General features: G+C 34.8%; 1 protein-coding gene and 1 pseudogene across 6 annotated transcripts in view; one reads left to right on the plus strand and one right to left on the minus strand.

Moving 5' to 3' along the window:
• TMEM196 (transmembrane protein 196) overlaps window positions 1-22,254 on the plus strand; it is a 230,981-nt gene that overhangs the window by 160,326 nt on the left and 48,401 nt on the right. For 3 of the 5 annotated variants that reach the window (XM_082472790.1, XM_082472791.1, XM_082472792.1), the window contains exon 1: window positions 15,797-17,094. The exons of the other annotated variants lie outside the window; for them this stretch is intronic. In XM_082472790.1, coding sequence (XP_082328916.1) covers window positions 16,948-17,094 — 147 coding nt within the window. In that variant the 5' untranslated portion in view covers window positions 15,797-16,947. Of the gene's footprint in view, window positions 1-15,796; window positions 17,095-22,254 lie in introns of those variants that run through there. 5 annotated transcript variants of the gene reach the window in all.
• LOC309665913 (ADP-ribosylation factor-like protein 6-interacting protein 1 pseudogene) lies at window positions 491-1,103 on the minus strand (annotated as a pseudogene). Its single transcript has one exon. The product of its transcript is annotated as an ADP-ribosylation factor-like protein 6-interacting protein 1 pseudogene (transcript).

A 22,254-nucleotide genomic window follows, 5' to 3' on the forward strand; every position in this document is an offset into this window, starting at 1 on the left:
CCAGACAGTTGTTTAAGCAGACTGTGGAAGCAGACAGTAGAACCAGCTTCCTTTAGTCACAGAGCACTATCTTGTATCCAGCTAAAGCAAAGATCAACTTGAACAGTTATCCCAAGCCACTGTTAACTGTACTAAAGGATGAAGTTCACCACTATATTATTTTAAAAGTAAGAGTTCAATTAACCCTGGGTGAGAAAAACCAAGACAAGTGGTAATGATGAATGAGTTGTCCATATAAGGCCAGCTGATGACAACGCACCCTTGAAGACACTGGGCATAAAGCCTTACTTGGCAAGTCGGAATTTCTACTAACTAAGGGTTAGCAAAGAGCTACATCTGTAGCATTTTAGTATCCAGACAGCATAACAGACAGTGTCCCCAAGGACAATGTATACGCCATTAATCACACTGAATAAAGCAGATGTATTATTCATTTTTCTTTTCTTTTTGTTTGAGAAGCTTGTTTATCTCTCTTTTGGCCATTCCAATGTACTTTGAAATGATTCCATGTTAGTTTAGTCCAGGAAGCAAGAGTAAGAAAGTCACTATCAGGTAGGTGAGAGGGAGGTTGTGGACTTGCTGTCCCACCCAAGCAACCGCAGCAAGAGAAATGATCATGGTCATGAAGTACATTTTAGGCTTTTCTTCCTTTAGCGTAAAGAGGCGTTTCCACCAGCCCACAGCTCTGCGTCGAGTTTTTACTAGATTGCTGCAAATTTCATGGAATCTCTGCTGTTGCTCAGTGGTCCATTTATTGGAGCCAAAAATTCTAGGCGCTAGAATGGGAACAAGGTTGTCAGCCAAGCACAAAAACATAACAAAACAGGAAACACCTGACAGAATGGATGGATCTGGATAGTAGATAGTCAGAAACACCAAAGAAACCACACCTATGATGGCAGGTGGAAACCAGGCTCTTCCCCATTGGAGGACTTCATCTGCCATCAGCATCACTTCTCCCCATCCTTGCAGCTGCTCTTCCAGACTTGCAGTCTCTGCAGCCAGCAGGTTAGTGCTGCGATTATCTCCTTCCGCCATTGTTTCCGAGGTGCCCCCTCAGCGAGCGCAAGACGCCCCCAAAACCCGGCCTTCCTCAGAGGCACTCACGACAACCCTAGCCCACACTGTGTTTTAATTTACATACTTTGACTTAAATCACCATTTCCAGAGTTTCTAATAAAAGTCATTACGATGGAGGCCCGGGGAGACATTTTTGTTTTGCCCAAGAATTGTTGTATAAGAGTTCAAGAGATCATAAACAATTCAGAAAGTTGAAAAATGATTTTGTCCTTGATTTATCGTGGTCCACCCTGAGAAGGTCATTATCCAAATCAACCCCTCCCCAACCAACAGTTCCATAAAAGTTAAGTCCAAAGCCCTAAATATTTCATTGTATATAATGATTAACTTTTTTCTTTTGCTCCAAGAATGGGACTACCTATAATTCATCCCTGGGAGAACTGACAAAATATTCATTTCTTGTTAAGGAAATATTCATTTCCGGTTAACTTTCTTGTAGAACCTTGGTTGGGAAAGGGTGGTCTGAATCCATGTGATCCGTTTTAAGCCTATTCGTTGACTACTTACAACATGCATTCATCTCCTCTCAGCCACTGGGACTGTTTAACATTTCCAAGGCCCCTGTACCAGCAATCACGTGTACCAGTTCCATCAGATCTCTTTCCACCTCCCAGGCCCCTTAATGAGAATGAGGACCAGATTTCATAACCCAGAGAGAAATTACCTCCTTCACTATTCTTAATCCTCATAAATCCAGTCTTCCCCAACCTCTCTTCAACCCTTCCAGGAGTTCTCCAATTCTTCCCCCCTATCAAAACAAAGCCTCCTGGCTCTCTATTGGAGCAAAGGAAGTCTTAAGATCAACTTGCTCTTTTGAAAGAGGAAATAGAAATTACCTCTTATTCTTTCTTGAAGAGGCTAAGAAGTAATAGAGCAAGATAATTTCTCAGTTAGTCTGTTTAGACATGAATATCTGAACTTGCTTCATGCTCTTAACTGTTCCTCCCTGAGGTGCAGTATTTCTTAAGCTTCACGACCTTCTTCAAGTCATGGCACAGAGAGGAAATCATGGGAGATGTATGGCCCGTTGGAGAAAGATGGAGAGAATTTGGGGACATCTCTATGGGATTTTATTTTTTAAAAATCATTTCATTTCCTTTTTACAGCATAATTTTGATTAAAAACCATTTAAAGTATTAGGGAAAATATTACGTTTTGAATTTGTATAAAATTTCTAGATATACTCTAACAAAAATTTTATGGAAAATAATATTATATCAAGTTTTTTTTCCATGAAATGGATACATAATCCCTGATCAAAATTTTGCTAAAATTCAAATTCTTGACAAGAAACTTTTTTTGGATCAGTAGTTGGTAATAATTTTTTAATTTTGTTTTTATTTTTTATGTGCTTCTAATACATTTTTTATTGAAGTATAGTTGACTTACAATATTATATTAGTTTCCGGTGTACAACCTGGTGATTTGCTATTTCTACAGATTATACTCCATATAAAGTTATCATAAAATATTGGCTATATTCCCTATGCTATACATTACATCCCTGTATCTTATATATTGAAAAGATATATGCACCCCAATGTTTATAGCAGCATTATTTACAATAGCCAAGATATGGAAGCAACCTAAGTGGTCATCAGTAGATGAATGGATAAAGATGTGGTATATATATACAATGCAATATTAGCCATAAGAAAAAGAATGAAATTTTGCCACTTGCAACAGCATGGATGGAACTAGAGGGTATTATGCTTATTGAAATACGTCAGACAGTCAAAGACAAATACTGTTTGTTTTCACTTATGTGTGAAATCCAAAAAATAAAACAAATGAATATAACAAAACAGAAACAGACTCACAGATACAGAGAACATACTAGCAGTTACTGGAGGGGAGAGGGTGGCAGGAGGGAAAAAGTAGAGGAAGGGAATTAAGAGGTACAAGCTACTAGATATAAAATAAAGCAGATAATAATTTTAAATCATTACTATAAATCATCATAAATGATAACATTTGAAATGTAAAAATTCTAGCAGCAATTTTTTTCTGTAATTTACAAATGTACTTTTGAAATTTTTTATGGTAGTGTGAATGCTCTTCAAATTCAAGTAGATTTTTTTATATCAAGTGTTTCCTAATAACCATCTGTAATTGTAAAACTGTTTGCCCGTGGCTTACATAGAACTAAAAGGACACAAGAGCCATGAAAGGAATTTTCCAATAAACATGAAGACACTACTACCTAAAGCTGCACCTTTCAGAAGCTTCCACTTGGCCACCATTCCTTTTCACTGACTCTATCACCTTGTACTACTCCGTTGATCCTTAGGTACCTGGAGTAGGGTTCCTCCGTGAGCCACTTTATCCAGGGAATATGTTTGCACCTGGCTAATTAAGCAGATGTCCAAAAGATAGAGCACCTCCTTGGCAATGTTCACTATCACATACCATACCAGCAAGTACTGGATGGTACTGAATAGTCTACTGCCTGCAATGATTGCAGATTCACCCAGCACTGAGAAGTATCCAGCAGTGGGTATGGGGAGTGATGAGGGTAAGGAGGAAGGGTTCCATCCACCCAACACCCCACCCTACCAAGCACTCTAAGGCCTGACAAGCCAGATATTTCTTGGCACATATGTAATACATTTTACCGTGCTGCCAAGTGGTGAAATACCAGTACCAACCGCTGACTTAGGCAATTTTACAGGATTCACTCTTCCTGATTGTCTCCTCTTTGATTCCTTGGCCTTGTTTCAATTTCTCAGTCCAGCACTACAAAATAAGATTGCAGTTGAATGTTCTACTTTTTAAAAATCTTCAGATTTCTCCCTTGTGTGATATTGTCAAAATGTACTTCTCACCACCTCTAACACTACCTTTCTAGTTCAAGCTTTTATTTACAATTGCAATAGACTCCAACTGCTTCCATCCCTCAGTGGATTGTATCTGGAGTCAGCAGATTAGGAAATTGATTTTATTAAAATGTAAATCATATCATGTCACTTCTTTTCTCAAAAACCCTCAATCTATCCACTTAGAATTAAATACAAAATATTACCACAGTCAAGCAGGCTTAAATAATCTAGTCCCTGGCTACCCCTTCAACTTCATTTCCACCCACTTTCCCCCTAACTCACTAGGTGTTTAGCCATTCTAAAAACACTTAATACTCACTTCTTCCCTTTGTCTGCTATGCTTTTTCTCCAGTTCTTCTTTGAGTTCACATGCTCACTTTATTCAGGTATCTCTGATCGTGTGTCACGTACTGGACACTATCTAAACTACCCTTTTGTCACTTCATTCCCATAACTTGACTTAATTTACTTCACTATTTGAAATTATGTCATATAATTATTTGTTGACTTGTTTGTTGTTTGAATCCCCCACGGGATGTAAGCTGTTTTAGGGCAGATATTCTGTCTTGTTTATGGGATATCTTCAGTAGCTAAACTAGTGGCTGGTATATAGTAAGCACTCCATAAATATTAGCCATTATTCATCTTCAGTATTATCTCATGAATCAATATTACCTTGTCCTTTTGCCCAAAAAATGTTTCCAGAGTCTGAGTCCATACCTAGAACCCCAAGTCAAGATCTGGTGTGAGGGTGAGGATAAACTAATTAGAATAATTCAGAATGAAAATTAATCAAACTTCAAAAATTATTATGTAATATCTCTCTTCCTAACTCAAGGCCCTCAGAATAAAGTTTGATCTACTTCTTTAAATCTTCTTCTGTTATAGACAATGCCATTGTGACTGTCCAGCCAATCAGTAAACCTATAATTTTTAGTTACTGTTGGGTATGTACAGAGTTCTGAACTAAGAACCATTCATAAGTTATCAAGGAAATGTAAAAGCTACTTTTATTACTCGAGGTTTTTCTGATTGAAGATAACAGGAAGTGAAATTAAATAGTAATTTTATTGGTGTCTACGTGGCCTGAAAATGGAACAGAACTTTCGATCTTTCATGTTTATTCCCAATAATTGGCATATTTGCTAAGAGAATATAGTGTTGACTGAGTAGAAAGGGTTTCCTTTGAAATCTCAGAAACTTTATGCTTACTCAGCACCTGTGGCATAATGATCTACTACAGTTATGGCCTATCAACCCTTTCATATTATTGGATTTTTCATATTCCCTTATCATTACTTAAGGGCAGAGGAATATGCTTTTTTACAGCTTAAAGATTTCTGATTTTAAAAAAAGACCTGTTTAAAACTTGTAATTTATTCCCCTGGCTTCTTAAGCTGACAATATTTAACATAACTTCAATTTCCAAGCATTATCATTATTAACTTTAATTTCTAAATTAAAGTATCATAAAACGATGTTCTCTGGAGGTTTTGAGATTCATATGCATTTTCCCACCCATGTTAAGTGACCCCAGACTGCTGTGCTTTTTAGTTCCTGTTTCTTATTGTATGACGTTTCCTGATTAAAAATTAATACAAGTTTTTGTTCCCAAATTGAAAAGTACAAAAAGCATAAGGGAGAAAATAATAAACATCTAATAAACATTAGAGTACTAATAAAATGATTGTGTAATTCCTTCCAGTGTTCTTTATATTCATACTTTTAAAGAAAACTAGGATTGTTTTGTTTATTTATATGATTTTTAAAGTATAGTTTCAAATCGTATTTATAGCTAGAAAATATATGATTTTAATATAATTTTAACACTATGAATTATTCTATCTTATAACTTTACAATTCTTTATTTCACTGTTAGACTTTATGTGGAAAATTGGGCTGATTTTAACTTTTTTCCTACAATAATACTGTTGTTAACATTCTTATATGTAAATCCTTTTGATCGTCAATGAGTATTTTATTAGAGTAAAGTGCAAAGGTTATTACTGAGTCAAAGTGTATAAGCGTTTTCAATACTCAATATGTATTGCTAAATATCTTTTTAAAATATCGTACCCATTTATATTTCCACAGTATTTATGAGAATAACCATTTAACTTTACTCCAGTAACAATAATTATTATTTTAAAATAAATTTTTGCCAGTCCAATAGGAGAATTAACGACCAGCTGCACATTTTGTTTGCTCCTGAGTCTGAACATTTTTTAACGTGTTAACTAGCCATTTGTAATATTTTGTTTGGGTGTGAAAATTGCCTACTCATACACTGTGACCTTTTAAATCAGGTTGTTTTCTTTTTGTTTGAAATAGTTGTTTGTATGTGAAGACTAAAACTTTATCATAAATGTTTCACATTTTTTCCAAGTATTTATTTTAATTTTATCTATAAATGAATCAGTGAAAGAAGCAAGGAGAGGCATTCACCATGCTGACCTGATTTTTTGTAATTAAATATAACTAGCTGAAGAAGTTGAAGTGGATAGTCTTAGAAAAATAACATCGTTATCTCTCAGTTTTTCATCAATTCTTTTTTCTTTAATTTTTCACATATTTGTTAAACAGGTATTTATTAAGTATTTGTTCAATAAGTTTACAAGTTAGTGTCAACTCAAAAAGCAGGAAACAAGCATGACATAGTAAAATATACACCCAAATCTCTAGAATACATAAGATGAGGCACTGACCAGACACACGAGTTGTAAGATAGCTGAACTGGACAGGATTCTCTTAAAACCAAAACTGTGATTATAACTACAAATTCCTCATTTGGGGGAAAATAAAAAGATAAAAACTATTAAGTCTTGTGCCTGCCCAGGAACTACTCAGCCGTGTATTTTGAGGGAAATAGGAAAAGCTAAAAGCGGGGGCATATACATGATGATAAACCTTTGAGTGACAGGAATCTGGAAATATAGAGGCAGAAAAGCAAGAGGCATAAATGAGCAGAGGCTTGTTAAAAATGCCAAAGACAGTAAAAATGACATTTTTAGAAATGTTCAGAACAAGAAGAATGAGGCCAGAATAGGCCCACTGCTTGGGGGGAATATGACGTACATAATTCTGGAAGGAACAGCTAAAGCATGGGATGACAAGAAGAACATTCAAAAAGATCTCTACAGGAAAGCATGAAGGGCCGAAGCTAACAAGATGAAATTAGATAGTGATAAATAAATCAACCTGTCCTTATGTTAAAAAAAAAATCAACTGAACAAGTGCAAGATTGGGGAAACAGGACGGTCTACAGGAAAAATACTCTGGGTTTTTCATTGATTGAAAACTCAGTATGAATTTGTCATTCAGAGTGCAGCCAAAAATGGCCACAATCATTATAGAGCACATTTACAAAAATACAGAATTACAGAGATAATTATGCTGCAGTACTTGGCCCTTATCAGAACACACCTGTTACACTTTACACAGCTATAAAAGTTTTTACTTTAGAGAAACAGGAGCAAGTTAAGACTCACTACTATCAATGACCTGGACCATTTTGAATGATCTTTAAGAGACTCAGAAATTTCTCCTGTAAATATTGAACATGACACAAGGCATGAAAATTGTAAACTATTTGAACGACTGTGATAACAAAAATAGGTTTTACTTGTTCTCTGTTGCTCCAGAAGATAGAACTGAGTGCAGTGGATGGAATTCACAAAAAATCTAGATGTTGGTCTAATATTCAGACTTTTTTTTAACGCATTGTGTTCCTAGTCACTGGAAGAGTTGAAGAAGAGGTCAGGAATATGGTAGAAAGGATTTAAATATAGGATGAAATCTAACAAGAGGGATTTTCGTGACCCTATCAACTCTACCATTCTATGCTAACCTACTTTTCATATTTGTTAATGTAACCTAATAGCTTTTTCTCATCAGTTAATCTGTTTCTAAAATAATTATATAAAGAGTTGCTCAGTTAATAAATGCATAACAAAATGAGTATTAAATATCTTAGCACTCATTTTTTAAAGTGTTTAAGAGAGTATCAGAAATCAGAAATAGGTGTGAAAACTGTCTCTTTCTGGCAGCAAAAATTTGAGCAGAACACTGCATTTCACTGAACCTCAATAGTCAAGCAGCTGGTTCTTTTTAAGGTAAAAAGCAAGTCTCAGCAGAAATTATCCCTGGTTTATTGATTAGGACAGTTGATGGATAGTTTTGTTTATTTCTTCTACATACTTGCTGATTTTTTTCTCTAGTTGTCCTAGCAGTTGGGTATTTAAAATCTCCAAATATAGTGGAATTTTCCATTTCTCTTTTAAATTCTATCAATTTGCCTCATATGTTTTTACATTTTCTTTTTGGGATTTTTTACGTTTATGATTGTTATGCCTTTGTATTAGTTAGTTTATTGCTCTGTAAAAAAAAAATTATGCCAGAATTTAGTGGCTTGAAACAACATTTATTATCTCACAGTTCTGGAAGTTGGAAATCTGAGTGCATCTTAGGTGGGTCCTCTCTTGCAGTCATGGTGTTGGCTAGGTATTCAGTCATCTCAAGGCTTCCATGGTCAAGGATCTGCTTCCAAACTCACTCATGTTGTTGGCAGGATTCAGTCCCTCCTCCTGTTGTTGGACCAAGAGTGTTAATTCCTCATTGACCATTGCTCTGAGGCTGCCCTCAATTCTTTGTCTGTGGGCCTCCTGACATATTAGCATATTACCATCAGAGAAGGCAATAGAGATGACCATAAGATGGTAGTCAGAGTCTTTTGTAACCTAGCTACAGAGGTGACATCCATCACTTTTATCAAATTCTGTTAGTTAGAAGTAAGTCACTAGGTCTAGTCCTCATTCAAGGGGAGGGAATTATACAAGGGTTTGAGTACCAGTAGGCAGAAATCATTGTGAGACATTGTCAGAAGATAACTACCACAATCTATTTGTTAACTTAAATTTTTATCCTTTTATTATGTCCATTCCTATCTCTGGTAATAATTTTGTTTTGAAGTATATTTTATCTTTTATTAATATAGCCACTGTTTGCATGGAATATCTTTTTCCTTCCATTCACTTTCTATCTAACTTCTTTTCCTTTAAAGTGTATATCTTGTGTACAATATATGATTGTTTTGTTTTCCTTCTATTGTTTCTGATAATCTCTGCCTTTTAGTTGTAATTTTTATTTCATTAATGTTTAATACAGTTTTTTAATATCATTGAATACTGTTGTGCCATTTTATTTTTTGATTTCTACCTGTCTCCTCTATGTTTGTTCCTGTGTTTCTCCTTTCCTGCCTTTTATTTGGATTCTAAAATATTTTTTAGAATTGAATTTAAGTTTCCTATTTTACTTCTTGGCTATATTTCTGTGCTTAGTTATATATTTTGCATTTCCTTTTGGTTACATCAGGAATTACAATACATCCTTAACTTGTCATAATACACTCAGAGTCAATTATGTACTACTTCATTTAAATATGAAAATCTTGTAAACATAAAGAATCATAGTTCCCACCCTTTTCATTATAATTTATTGTATATAACAATCTACATACATTATAAACCCCACAAGACAATGTTATGATTTTGCTTTAAACAGTTAAATGGCTTATAAAGATATAAAGAGGAAAAAGTCAAAAAGAAAAAAGTAACCTTTGTATTAAACCAGATATTGACTATTTCTGATGTTCTTTATTCCTTTCTTAGGATCTGAGTATCATTTTCCTCACTTTGAAGAACTTGTGATTTCTTACATTTCAGGGCTGAAGGACATGGATTTTTAGTCTTCTTTTATCTGAAAATATTTTTATTTTGCCTTTATTTTAAAGGACATTTTAGCTGTATATAGAATTCTGTTTTTGTTTTTTTTTGTTTTCTCTTATTTAAGCACTTAAAATAAGTTATTCTGGTTTCCATGGTTTCTGATGAGAAGTCATTGGTGATGACACATATGCCACTTTTCTCTTTTTGCTTTTAAGAGATGCTCTTTATCTTTAGATTTCAACAATTTGACTTGGCCTTGTGCTTTGTTGTTAGCCTGTTTATATTTTCTCTGCTTGGTGTTGATTTAGAAACTCAAATATGTGAATTTCTCCCTTTCATAGATTTGTGAAATGTTAGCCATTATATTCTGAAATATTTTTCTGTCCAGTCCTCTTTCCCTTTCTTCTTCTATTCCACTTGTACCTATCTTTGACCATTTCATATCATTTAAGATGTTCCTGCACCACCACTCATTTTAAAAACATTTATATTGTTTACTATAATTATTATTTATCTATATTTAAATTAGCCTATGCTGTCATGTTCATTGAACTAAGTCCTTGCAGTTTTATTTCAAAATTGTATTTTTTACTTCTAGAATTTCGATTTTAAACTGATTTTATCTTTGTTAAAACTTCCCATTTCTCTACTAAAATATTCATTTGTTGAAAAAAATGTTCTCTTTTAGATCATTGGGGATAATTGTAAGTACTGTCTTAAAATCCTAATCGGTTAGTTCCAACATCTGATTTATTTTCTGGTCAGACTTGCTTGATTTTTTGTCTCTCATGAGAGAAAATGTATTTTATTTTTTGGTTCTTCATATGTTGGATAATTTTTTATTACATCTAGGATATTAGGAATATTAAGTTGTAAACATTCTGGATTCTGTTATTTTTCTTTAGTAAGCATTATATCCTTTGTTTCAGCTGTTAATTTTTTGGGCTGTGCTGGAACTGTAAACTCTGTTTCTTGCACAGCAGCTCTGGTTTCTGTGCATATTTTTAGTCTGTTTGAGACAAAAACCGAAAAAAACTTTTGTTCACAGTTACCCATCTATGTACCATTATGATGCTCAGAATTTCTTTGTGTAGATCCAAGTTTCCCTCTGATATATTTTAATTCTGTTTGAAGAATATTTCTTTTAATATTTCTTAAAGTGAAGACCTCATGTCTTCACTTGGTAAATTTACTAAGTAAATTGTCTCAGCTTTTGTTGGTCTGATGGATCTGTTTCCTTTACATTTTTCAAGGTATTTTTGCTGGGAATATAATTCTAGATTAATAGGTTTTTCTGATTCTTTTTAAGTTTCAGTAATTTAAATTGTCATTCACTTGTCCTCTGGATTGAATAACTTTAGATGGGAAGTTTGGAATTCTTGCCTCTTTTCCTCTACACATAATGCATCCTTTTTCCTCTGGCTGCTTTTAATTGTTAATCCTTATCACTGTTTTCCAGCAATTTGATTGTGGTATGCCTTGTTGTGTTTATTCTATTTGTATTTTACTGAACCTCTTGGATATGTGGGTTCGTAATTTTCACCAAACCTGGGAAATAATTGGTCATTTTTACTGAAAATATTTTCACATACCTATTCTTCTAGAATTTATATTATGTCCATATATCATTTCTTAATTGTTCTACAGTAATTGAGTCTCTCTTAATTTTTTTTCAGTCTTTTTTTTTTCCTCTGTGATTTAATTTGTATTGAGATTTTTCTCTGTGTAATTTAATTTCTGTTGTTGTATCAATGTTCACTAATTTTTTCTTCTTCGGTGTCTAATCTAATAAATCAGTGCACTATTTTTCATTTCAGATATATAATTTTTCTTCTATAGGAATTATATTTTGTTTTTTTGCTACAAATTCAGTTTATGTCTTTATTACATTAATGTTTTTTCTCTTCATCTTTGAACGTATTTCCAATACTTATAATAGAAGTCTTCAAGTGTTAACAAATTCCATCATCTCTGAAATCCTGGTTATGGATCACATTTTCCTGGTTGTTCATATTTCAGGTATTAATTAGTATAGATTGTGAGTGTTACATTGTTGAATGATAGTTTTTGTCATTTTATTTAAGATGTGTTAGACTTTGTAAGTTACTTACCAAACAGATTGACACTTTAGAAGCCTGTTTTAAAGCATTTTTATGCCAGACATAGAGTTGCCTTTATGCATAGTTTAGCCCCACTGCTTATGTGTGTTCTACCTGTTTTCTCCACCAAAGGCTGAGTATTCAACAAGAACTCTCACTGGCTATTGTGAACCTGAAAACTTTCCCAGACATCTTGTAAGCTTCAGATGTTAGTTCTCTGGTCATTCCATTTCTAGCCTTGTGTAGTTGCACCCCCTGATTTTGCGGCTTAGATTTAACAAGAGACTCAGGGGAGCCCTGTGGAGATTTATGGATCTCTTTCTCTATTAAACACCCTCCTCTTTAGTACTCTGTCCTGAAAATACTGGGTACCTCAGCCTCCAAGAATTCTGCAGTTTGTCCCGTGAATTCTGTTAAGACTACTGTGCTCTGCTTGGTACCCCTCTTGTAACACATTTTGTTAGATGCCTATAGTCAAAAGACCAGGAGAGAAAACCTTGCTTGTTTCTCTTCTCGCAGGGATTAAAATTCTGCTCTGCCTGTCGTATGGTATCCTAACACTGTTTATTTGAATATATTGTATATAGTAGGAGAGTAAATCCAGCCCCAATTACTCCATAAAGGCTAGAAGTGTAAATAATCACACTCTTTATTAAAAAATAGATGTCAGTATAAAATACATAATTTGGGTTTTTTACACGCTTAAGTCATTAATAATCAAAAGATATTTCAGACATAAATGGAAAATTGTGATAAATACAATACTGAGTACTATACTTATTCTAATTAATTTTCATAAGCACTGATGTTACTATTAGATAATGACTTCTAAGCTAGATTATCACTAGAAGACAAAAAAGGCAAAAGATAAATTCAGGATTAATTATCTCTTCTTCTTAAGCTTTAAATAAGGAAAAAAAGGTCCTCACAATGTTATTTCCTTTTTTCTTTTTTTAGCAGAATTATAAAGTCCTAGCTAAGTCTTAGGTATCATCATTTCTAGACACACTGACAAGAGTATTGAAATATTAAATAGACTTGTAGCACTTAAAAACTGCTATATGATTTGTAATAATTTTGTGATTTTTATTTTTCTTCATCTTCTATACTACACTGGTCATTCAGTGCAGTTCCTAAGATCACCATACAAATTTAGTTTATAAATAGCTTGAACAATTTAAATCAATTCTCAAAATTAATCAGTTTAAAATTTTGACCTTTTCATTTACTAACCTTATATTAGTGACTGAATTGATTATTTCACCAACTTACTTGACTATATTGAGACAGGTGGTATTTGTTTACCAGCTCCTGGATTTTCCTTTTTCCATGTATTAAAATTTCTATATATGGCATAGGGAATATAGTCAATAATATTTTAATAACTTTGTATGGTGAAAGATGATTACTAGACTTATTGTGGTGATCAATTCATAATGTAGATAAATATCAAATCACTATGTTGTATACCTGAAACAAATATAATATTGTATGTTGACTATACTTTAATAAAAAAATTCTATAAATCTTATTTGGGTAAATGGATGTATGAAGATCTCAGAACTCTTAGATACATATTGGCAGAACTTAGGTCCGTAAAGAGAGCAATTACAGAGGATTTTCTTCTGATTTGCTAGTAAGTTTAATAAAAATTATTTTGAGATTACCTATACATTCATATTCACTGTATCCTACATAAGCCAGCAGGTGGCAAACTTGAGATTTTTTATACTATTGCTCCTATTGAGGAAGTACAAGTATTGAACCATATATCTATCAATGGATCTTATAAATAGCTTTTTTGTTGTACTGTAACATAAGAAAAATTAAACCCTCTAATTGTAGAGCCACTGGTGTTTAGATACCAATGTATCAATACTTTATTTGTGTTTCTCTTGATTTATTGTTTTATCCTGTAATTCTTTCTCTAACAAATAATTTTGAGAGATAGAGGATGCCAATTGAGCCCCCCCCTTTTTTTTTTGTCATGATTTCCATGATTAAGAATAAAATTTAGTGTTGCTGTATTTAATTGGGAGTGGGGATCTTTCCATCATTTAAAAGAGCATGGAAAATATAATTTGTCTCCCAGAACAAGTAATGTAAGATATTTTTGAAAGTCCTAACAACATCGATCTTCATGTTGTTAAATACAAACAGTAACTTGTTCATGGTAACGATTGTTTTTATTTTATTCCTATAAATATTTCTGTTTTGGTGTGACTCATTGGTAGTCATTTATAAGTGAGGATGGATTTAATTTCTTATTATTTTAAATTTTTATTGGAATATAGTTGATTTACAACATTTTGTCAGTTTCAGGTGTACAGCAAAGTGAATCAGTTATATGTATACTTGTATTCACTCTTTTTTAGATTCTTCTAGTATTGAGTAGAGTTCCCTGTGCTATACATTAGGTCCTTATTAGTTATCTATTTTATATATAGTATTGTGTATATGTCAATCCCAACCTTCCAATTTATCCCTCCCTCTCCCCACCCCCTGGTAACCATAAGTTTGTTTTCTACATCTGTAAATCTATTTCTGTTTTGGAGATAAGTTCATTTGTATCCTTTTGTTAGATTCCACATATAAGTGATAGCATACATGTATATTTGTTTTTCAAAAAATGAAGATTGGTTATAGTCAAGCATATGATTAGGCCTTGGGTTTATAAGAAAACACATTTCTAGCCATTGCATTCAGAGATGAAAATTCAATCATAATTTACTCATTTCTTTCTCTCTGGGAAATTCATCCATTGTTAACACTACCTCTAAAAATTAATTTTCCATCCTGTAAGTTACACTCCTTTTTATATGGCTGCATTAAGCAGTCTACTTTAACACTTACTATAACTTTCTCTTCCAATGGGGAAGAATATAAAAAGAAAAAAAAAGGAAAACAGTGACTAAAGACAAACAAAAAGTTAGGCAACATAGTTACTCCATTATTTCTACATATAAATTGGATCATTTAAATGACTTTTACAAGATTTAAATAAAATAAACTATCCTTTATTAAAGCCAAAAACTATATGAAGGATTCTAATGATTGGCTGTTTGGTGGACTAAGTTTTCAAGAAGTGGAAGGTGAATTCACTAATTATTGAAAATAAATGTTTGAGTTTTTCTCCAAATATCACAGTAGCTGAAGACTCTTTAAGACTTATTAAGACTCTAATAATTCATAATTCTTCCTTCCTTGCTTTTTTTTAAGGGAAGAAGACTCAATTTTTCTAAAATGTGGAATATAAATACATCAAAAGGAAAATAAATTATACTGTACATTTGAATTTAAACTCTGAAAGAAGCTCTGAAACTTAAGAAAACTAAAATGGGCACTTATGATATAGATTGTATATTATTCCACTTTAGTGTTCTCAGCACTGGGGCCTTAAAAAAAAAAAAAGAAGCTTCTAATCAGAGGAAGCTGCCCTGCTCTAGTCAGCATGCATTCAGAGGTCAAGATGCCCTGGTCTTGTGCAATGTGTTCTAACTCAATCCTCCTTTCTTCTATTTTCCTTCAATCCATCTCCAAGTTCCCCAGAAACCAGTTTTTGAGAAAGATGACCCATAAACATCTTCTCATCCTCCCCACTCCCTGGATCTTCATGGTGGAATACCTTGGGATTTTTCATGAAGTAAAATCAGGGACATGAAACTGGGCCCAGACTCAGTGATACCCAGACTTCTAGAGTCCCACGTGCATCAGACTACAACACAAAAATACCTGAGCCATAGTTGGCCCTTGCTCTAAGGATTCTGACGAGGTCAAACTGTCATAAACAGTTGTGCAGTGAGCCAGATTTTTGTTTTTAATAATTCCCTTTCCAATGTAGTACTTAAATATACACATCTCTTGAATATGAGTGAGAACACGCAGTCCCAGGCATGTGGTCTGGTGATGCTACCCCAGAACGCGTAGCTGCGCTGCTAGGAGAGAGCTGGGGAGGAACCGCGGCCACTTCCCCCGCAGGGGTGAGGCCCCAGCCAATTGCATCTTCCCAACCTTCGGACATGGAAGGTGACAGGTTGTGACAGCAGGGAGTGGCCAACTCCTTAAAGCAGGCTTGAGTGTAACTCTTCTTGAGAGAGGAGTTCCTTGATGAGTGTCCTTTGGAGTCCTAGTGAATTTAGGAGTCTGTATTTTCTCCATCCCCTGTGCTCTCTCTCTGCCTTTCTTTACACACTGTGCTCCCACATCACCCCGTGTACACGCAGAAGAAAGTTTTATACAGAATGAGCCCCGTGTTGACGTAGGCATCACCTCCCCTCCCATCTGGACAGAAGCCCAGAAGGGAGCGAGAGGGGGGTTGGGGGAATGCGAAGGTAGGGATCGCTTGGATCCCTGTGGTAAGCGTCCCGAGGCGGGGCCGATCAAGGGCCAGACGAGAGTATTGGTTCTGGACCCACAGATAGATCAAGCTTTTCCCTCCTCCATCACCCTCTTAAATCCCAATGAGGTCACTGCAATGAGAGAGAATCAGATCAAGAGAGAAGGGGAGGAAGAGGACGACGACGAGGGAGAAGAAACCCAGACGGAAAAAGGCCATCAGACAAGGTCGCTTTTTCTGGCGACACAGTAACTGTGAGGAGTGTGGTGCTGAATATCATCTGCCCGCTCAGCCTGGGGACCAAGGGACTCGTAGAAGCACTTTGTGTTACCACGAAAACAAAGGAAAGGAGACGAGAGGGAGGGAGAAGCTCTGAGCAGTTCCGCCTTGGATCTGGGGAAGCAACGCTCATCTACTTGGCAAGGAAAGAAAGGGGAGCCTGAAAGGGTTTGGGAGGCTGAGGAGGGAACGGGATTTCCCTGCGGAGACTTGGGACGCGGCAGAACTCTGGACAGCGCCTCCCGAGCCGGATTGCAGGCTCGGGGCTCCGGAGCTCCGTGGCTCCCCCAGGGTTCCAGCTCCTTATTGAAAGCCCTTTCTCCCGGTGTGCTCTCCTCTCCTGGACTCCGACCACCGAACCGAACCGGGAAAATCCTTCTACGATCCCTGTCTGAACGTGCCAGGGGGTGGAGCGACTCTGCCTCTGACCCGGTCAGGGAAGAGGGTCTCCAGTTCTGGAAATCCAGTCCTTGTGGATAATGCTTCGCTGGTGAAGAAAGAAAAGTTTTGGGGTCTGGTAGGGGGCAGAAGGGGTAAGGAGGACAGCGGAAGAAAGAAGGTGGATGGTTGGCTTCCCTCTCTGATCTGGAAGGAATGATGACCGAGGAAGGATGTGCACCAGCGGCCAGATTATTGGGAGCCTCTTGGTTCTCTCTGTGCTGGAGATAGGGCTGGGGGTGTCCAGCGTGGCCGTAGGAGCGGTCAGCTTCAGCCTGGCCCTCCGAGAGCACAAGCCGCAGCTTGGAGACTCGTCCCCGGTATGGAGCGGGGTGTGTGTACGTTGAGCCATTTCACTCTCTCTTTACCTCTTTACGGTGATGGTCAGTGTGCGTGCGTTAGTCACTCCCTCCCTGGGGAAGGAAATTATAAATCTCCTCTGGCTTGCATGTAGGTTCATGTTGGCAGGCTATACTTCTTTATGTTGTCCTTTATTTATTAGTGTGTGGTTTTTTTTTTTTTCTTAACTTGACTTGATACCAAATTAAATGGCTTTGTTTAAAGTTGGGGGGAGGGCAGTTTCCACTGGCTGAATCTGCAAAAGCCTGCGGAGTGGTGCTGATTAGGGGCATTACACCTGTCAAGGGCAGACTCACTCAGCTTAGTTTCTTTTACAAGGAAAATCAAAATGAAAGTGTCATTTCATTTTCTTATACCAGGAACAAGCAAGGATAGAATTGTGCATTTATTTCTGGGTAACACTGCCCAAAGTACACTAAAGGCAACACCGGTATCACAAAAAGAGAAATCGGGTGTGAGTGTGAAAGGAGCATTTTATCCCAGAAAACACTGCTCTTAATTTTCCCTTGTTAGCGTCTATAGAACTCTTTTGTAAGTTCTAGGCAATAAGTTAAACAACAGATTATGATATGTAACATTCTAATTGAAGAATAACTCAGCTTTAAGAGTACCTAATGCTCAGAGAAAATGTCATAATTTTCTCTAGGTCAGAGGGCAGACCCAGTGAGCTTCTTGTTTATCTTGTGAATCTCCAGGAAAGCTTTAGAGACCCATTCCTTCCACCAATGATCAATAAAATAACTCAGCACTATTCCTAGTGTGAGCCTAATTGTGAAAATCAGCTTTTCTTCTCCTTTAAGTTATATAGCTGCTATATCCATATCCTTCTGGGTCTCTGGCTCGATTCTATTTTCTCAGATAATTTAATAGGATGTTATTCTGTCACAGATAATCAGTGAGTATAATTAACAATCATGGCTTAGTCATGCTCTAGGTCACTGAGGAAAAAATTATTTAGAGTTCAAGAATAATTCTGAAGCAATTTATTTTTGAGAGAAGTTCTAGCATTCTTAAAACTGGCATACTTGTGCTTTAGAAAATTAGTTTTTATATTTTAACTTTTCAGAGTGAAGTGTTTTTAAATTGCAGAACTTAAAAAAAAAAGAAAAATATTGTTCAATTCTAACATTGAATTTTTCTAGGAATCCTTGTTCTGAATTCAGTAAGTTACCACTAACCTCAAATAATTACCTTTTTCTTTATTATGTAATTTTATCAATGTATATTTTAAATTTAAGTATGAAAGACTAAAAGGCAAATCTTCAACGTAGTAATTTTACATCTTATATGTAGTAGTGATTATTTTGAGATTTGTAGTATTATTTATTGTTATTATTATTTAAATAGAAACTGTTAGACTTTAAAACTTCTATCAGACAGTTGTCAAAATTAACTGTCAAAATTAACTGTAATGTCAACATTTAAATCACGGGAAGAAAATGTGATCTTTTGGTGGCTTATGAGGAAGAAGCCTCAAATACTCTTCGAATCAATTCCCCTCTGAAATTCAAGAAACTGAGTAAATAAATGTAGGTTATCTCTACGTAGCATTAAAGTATCCAGTTTACCTTCAAGAATAAAAAAAGTGGTTACATTTGCTTAGTGTCAAGTAAGAAAAATAATTAAATGATTTTTTTCTTTCTTTCCCAACTATTTACTATTATCTAGGTGAGTCGACATATGTGTATGTACAGAAAATGAAAATTCTGAAGCAGTTCAGTGAAAAGCAAATAAAATAATTATACAGTCATTATCATAAAGAATTATTTCCAGCTTTAACATTTTGTTTCCTTAGAGTAACCAAAATTCACCTAGGATTCTCAAATAATAGTTTCAAATTCTATTGTCTGATTCAGTTAAAAAAAAAAATCCATATGATTGAATGAATGGATTTAAAACTTGAGTGCCCAAAGAGTTGGTCACTTTTATAAACTCAACATAAAAAATCAAATTTGTGAAGATATAAATATCCAAATTTGATCTTTGTTTATCACATTATAGGCATGCTAAATGGATTTTTGAAATAATTTTTCAGAGGTCATTTGTGATACAGTCTGAATTATCTCTTAATTCTGGCAATGATGAATTCATATAACCAATATTTATAGAAGGCTTACCATACGCAAGGTGTCTTACTATTTAACACAAAGCCTATTAAGGTGAATCAAAATGCCTAGCAGAGGAAACAAGACGGGTATGTCGCCAACTATCAGTAGTGAGAAATTAGTTTGACTTCAGGGAGTTACAGGAGTAGATAAAGGGGAGAGAGGAAATACCCATGGGAGAACTATTATTTTTCTCTTGATCTTTAAAGTTTATTGAAACTTGGAATTAATGTATCACAGTGTTAAGTAATGTGTCACAGTATGAAATCTGGAGTTTGCCTGGGTACAAATCCCAGCTCAGCCATTAGCCATTTACTATCCGGATGACTAGCCAAAGTTTCCTCATACTCTGTAAAATAGGGTTGCTAGAAGTCGCAAATGAAATAATGCTCTTAGTAAAATGCATGGTATGTACTAACCACTGAATAAATGCAAACAGCTAGTACTGGGTGCATAGACTAACAGTGAAGGGCATGAAAAAGAGAAACTTTTAGGCAGCAAGGATGAAGACAAAAAACTGGGACAGGATGGGTTGTGTTTCAGGTAGAATAGGCTCTTCTATTTTTCTGGGGCTTAGGTGTGTGAGGGAGAGATAAGGATGGAAAGAGTGGAAGGGACCAGACCATGGGAGGCTGTGTGCCAGTCTAAGGCAATAGATTTATTTCCTCACAGTTTTAATATAATAATAATAATAATAATAATAATAATAATAATAATAATAATAATACCAATTCTTAGTTCCCAAAGAGACTGCAGGAATATGCAGCAGAAAACTAGATTGAAAGCTACTAATCTCTTTGGTATTTGGTGAATTAAAAATCTGTGTTATTTATAAACACTGGATGGGATTTTATATTAATTAACCTTTCAGGTCATAGTATATAATCAGAGTGTGTTTTGATTGGTGCCATGAAGTTTTATTCAACACATAAATATCATTATTGCCAGATTTTGAATTAAATTTTAGAAGCCAATGGAAATAAAAACTGAACTATGAAGGGATTACTTATTATAATGGACCTCAACATCATAAGCTTTTTTCTAGGTCAAATGCACTAAGAGTTCAGGCAACTATTTGATTATTTGGACTTAAATTATTATTGGATATTTTTGGATTGTTGGAAAAATTATTGGACCAAATTTTTTAAGTGGCTTAAAAAAAGAAAAAGGGCTTAAAATCCACAAGGTGGATGCTTATACAGACTATCTCCAGTCACTATTCCACAATCAGGCAAAGGGTACATCCTGGGACCAGTCTAAAAGATGTGGGCAATTAGAAGGAACAATTACTTAACTATAATTTCATAGTGAAAGAAAGCTATAAATGCCTTATAGGATTTTGGCTGCCTCCTGATTCTTTGTTACAGTTTATATAGACACCTCACTGAGAACATGAAAGAATACATTATTACTAGATAACAATAAATGAACCATTGAGTAAACTGCTTTGGAAAAGAGATAGGCATGGTGAAATATAATTGATGTGTAAGGTATATTGACAGGGAGTTAAATAGACAGGGCTGTTTCCAAGCTGCTGTGGGATAGTCATTTTTCTCAGTCTCATTTTTCCAGTGAATCATCATTTTTCCAGTGAATCATCTATAATGGAAGTGGATTATATTTAGTGGTACACAGATCCAAGAGAATTTTATTTTGTTGCTCTAAGTTGGTACTTGAAAAATCTGAAGATTCAAATGGTGGTGTCCAGAGAAGCATCTGATACTGAGTTTTATTTGATACATACCATGCTGAATTCCATCCATCTATATCTGATATTCATTCTATAAATTATATTAAAATAACTTTTCTTAGGCTCCTTACCCCACATGTAAAATAGTCTTTTAAAATATTCAAAGTTGTTCTGATCAAAATCATATAAAGTTTGAGTGATTTTTATTGCTTATTTTTCTGAAGCATACTTGATTTGTACATCATAACTTCATCTGCTAAAAAAATCCTATACTTTAGGTGAGTGAAGTTTATAGCATAATCAAGTCACATACTTAGTATATAGACTCCTGATTCACCATGGCAACAACTCAGCCAGTGGTAAGATTGTGTTGAAATTCACCTACTGTACATTCTGACCCATACCATAGCACCACAAATGAGGTGCTGTGTATAAATGATACTTGCTAAAAAATGTTATTTCTTATATTTAAGTCTGTTCAGTTCATTTAAGGAAAAACAAAATAAAGTGAAAGAAACCCCTCAAACAGTTACTTCAATTGTACAAAATTTGAAGCTAGTGTGTCTCTGGCCAGATAATACATCATTTTTCTCCAAAGTTAAAATATATACTATAAAGGATGCATATAATTTGTCATGAGATGAAAACACTGCCCCTATCCTCAGAAAAAATTACAAATGTACATTTATATCCAATTTTTAAATTTTAATTATATAAGTAATTCATAAATATTGTTTCAAAGGGTTAAAAAAAAGATCAAAACTGAAGTTCTCTTCCCTACCACCTCATCAGGATTAGCCACCATTATAAATTTAGTGTGTAATCTCAAGATATTTCTTTATGCATAAATAGTATTGTTTGAACATATAGACTAATTTTAATATCAAGTTTCTGGATATAATAAAGCCCCTTCATGCACTCTCTCTAGAGCCCAGGTAAAGAATATCTTCCTTATGTGAGTCACACTCTTATACTCAAGTCCTACTTGTTATCTACTCAAGTCAGGGCAATTAGATAACTGGCAATTAGATAAGTTAGACAAGCTAAACAGTTGGAAAATGTAGTTATTATTCAAGGAATCATACTCTTGTGTCAAAAAAAATAAAATGCTGATTTCTGGTGTTGATTGATAATGGTAAGATGGAAGAAAAATGGTGAGTTTTGCCATTATCCGATATTTTTTTGTTTTAGTCTGTATTTCACCCACATGTAAGTGACATGTGTTGAAATTTCTATCCAGAGGCCATGAAAAATTCTGCTTCAGGATTTTGGCCCTTATTCAAGGGTATAACTGGTCTTGAAGAATTTGCCATAGAAACGTTAGG

This window comes from Balaenoptera physalus, assembly GCF_965194825.1.
Source record: "Balaenoptera physalus genome assembly, chromosome: 8".
Classification (NCBI taxonomy): domain Eukaryota; kingdom Metazoa; phylum Chordata; class Mammalia; order Artiodactyla; family Balaenopteridae; genus Balaenoptera; species Balaenoptera physalus.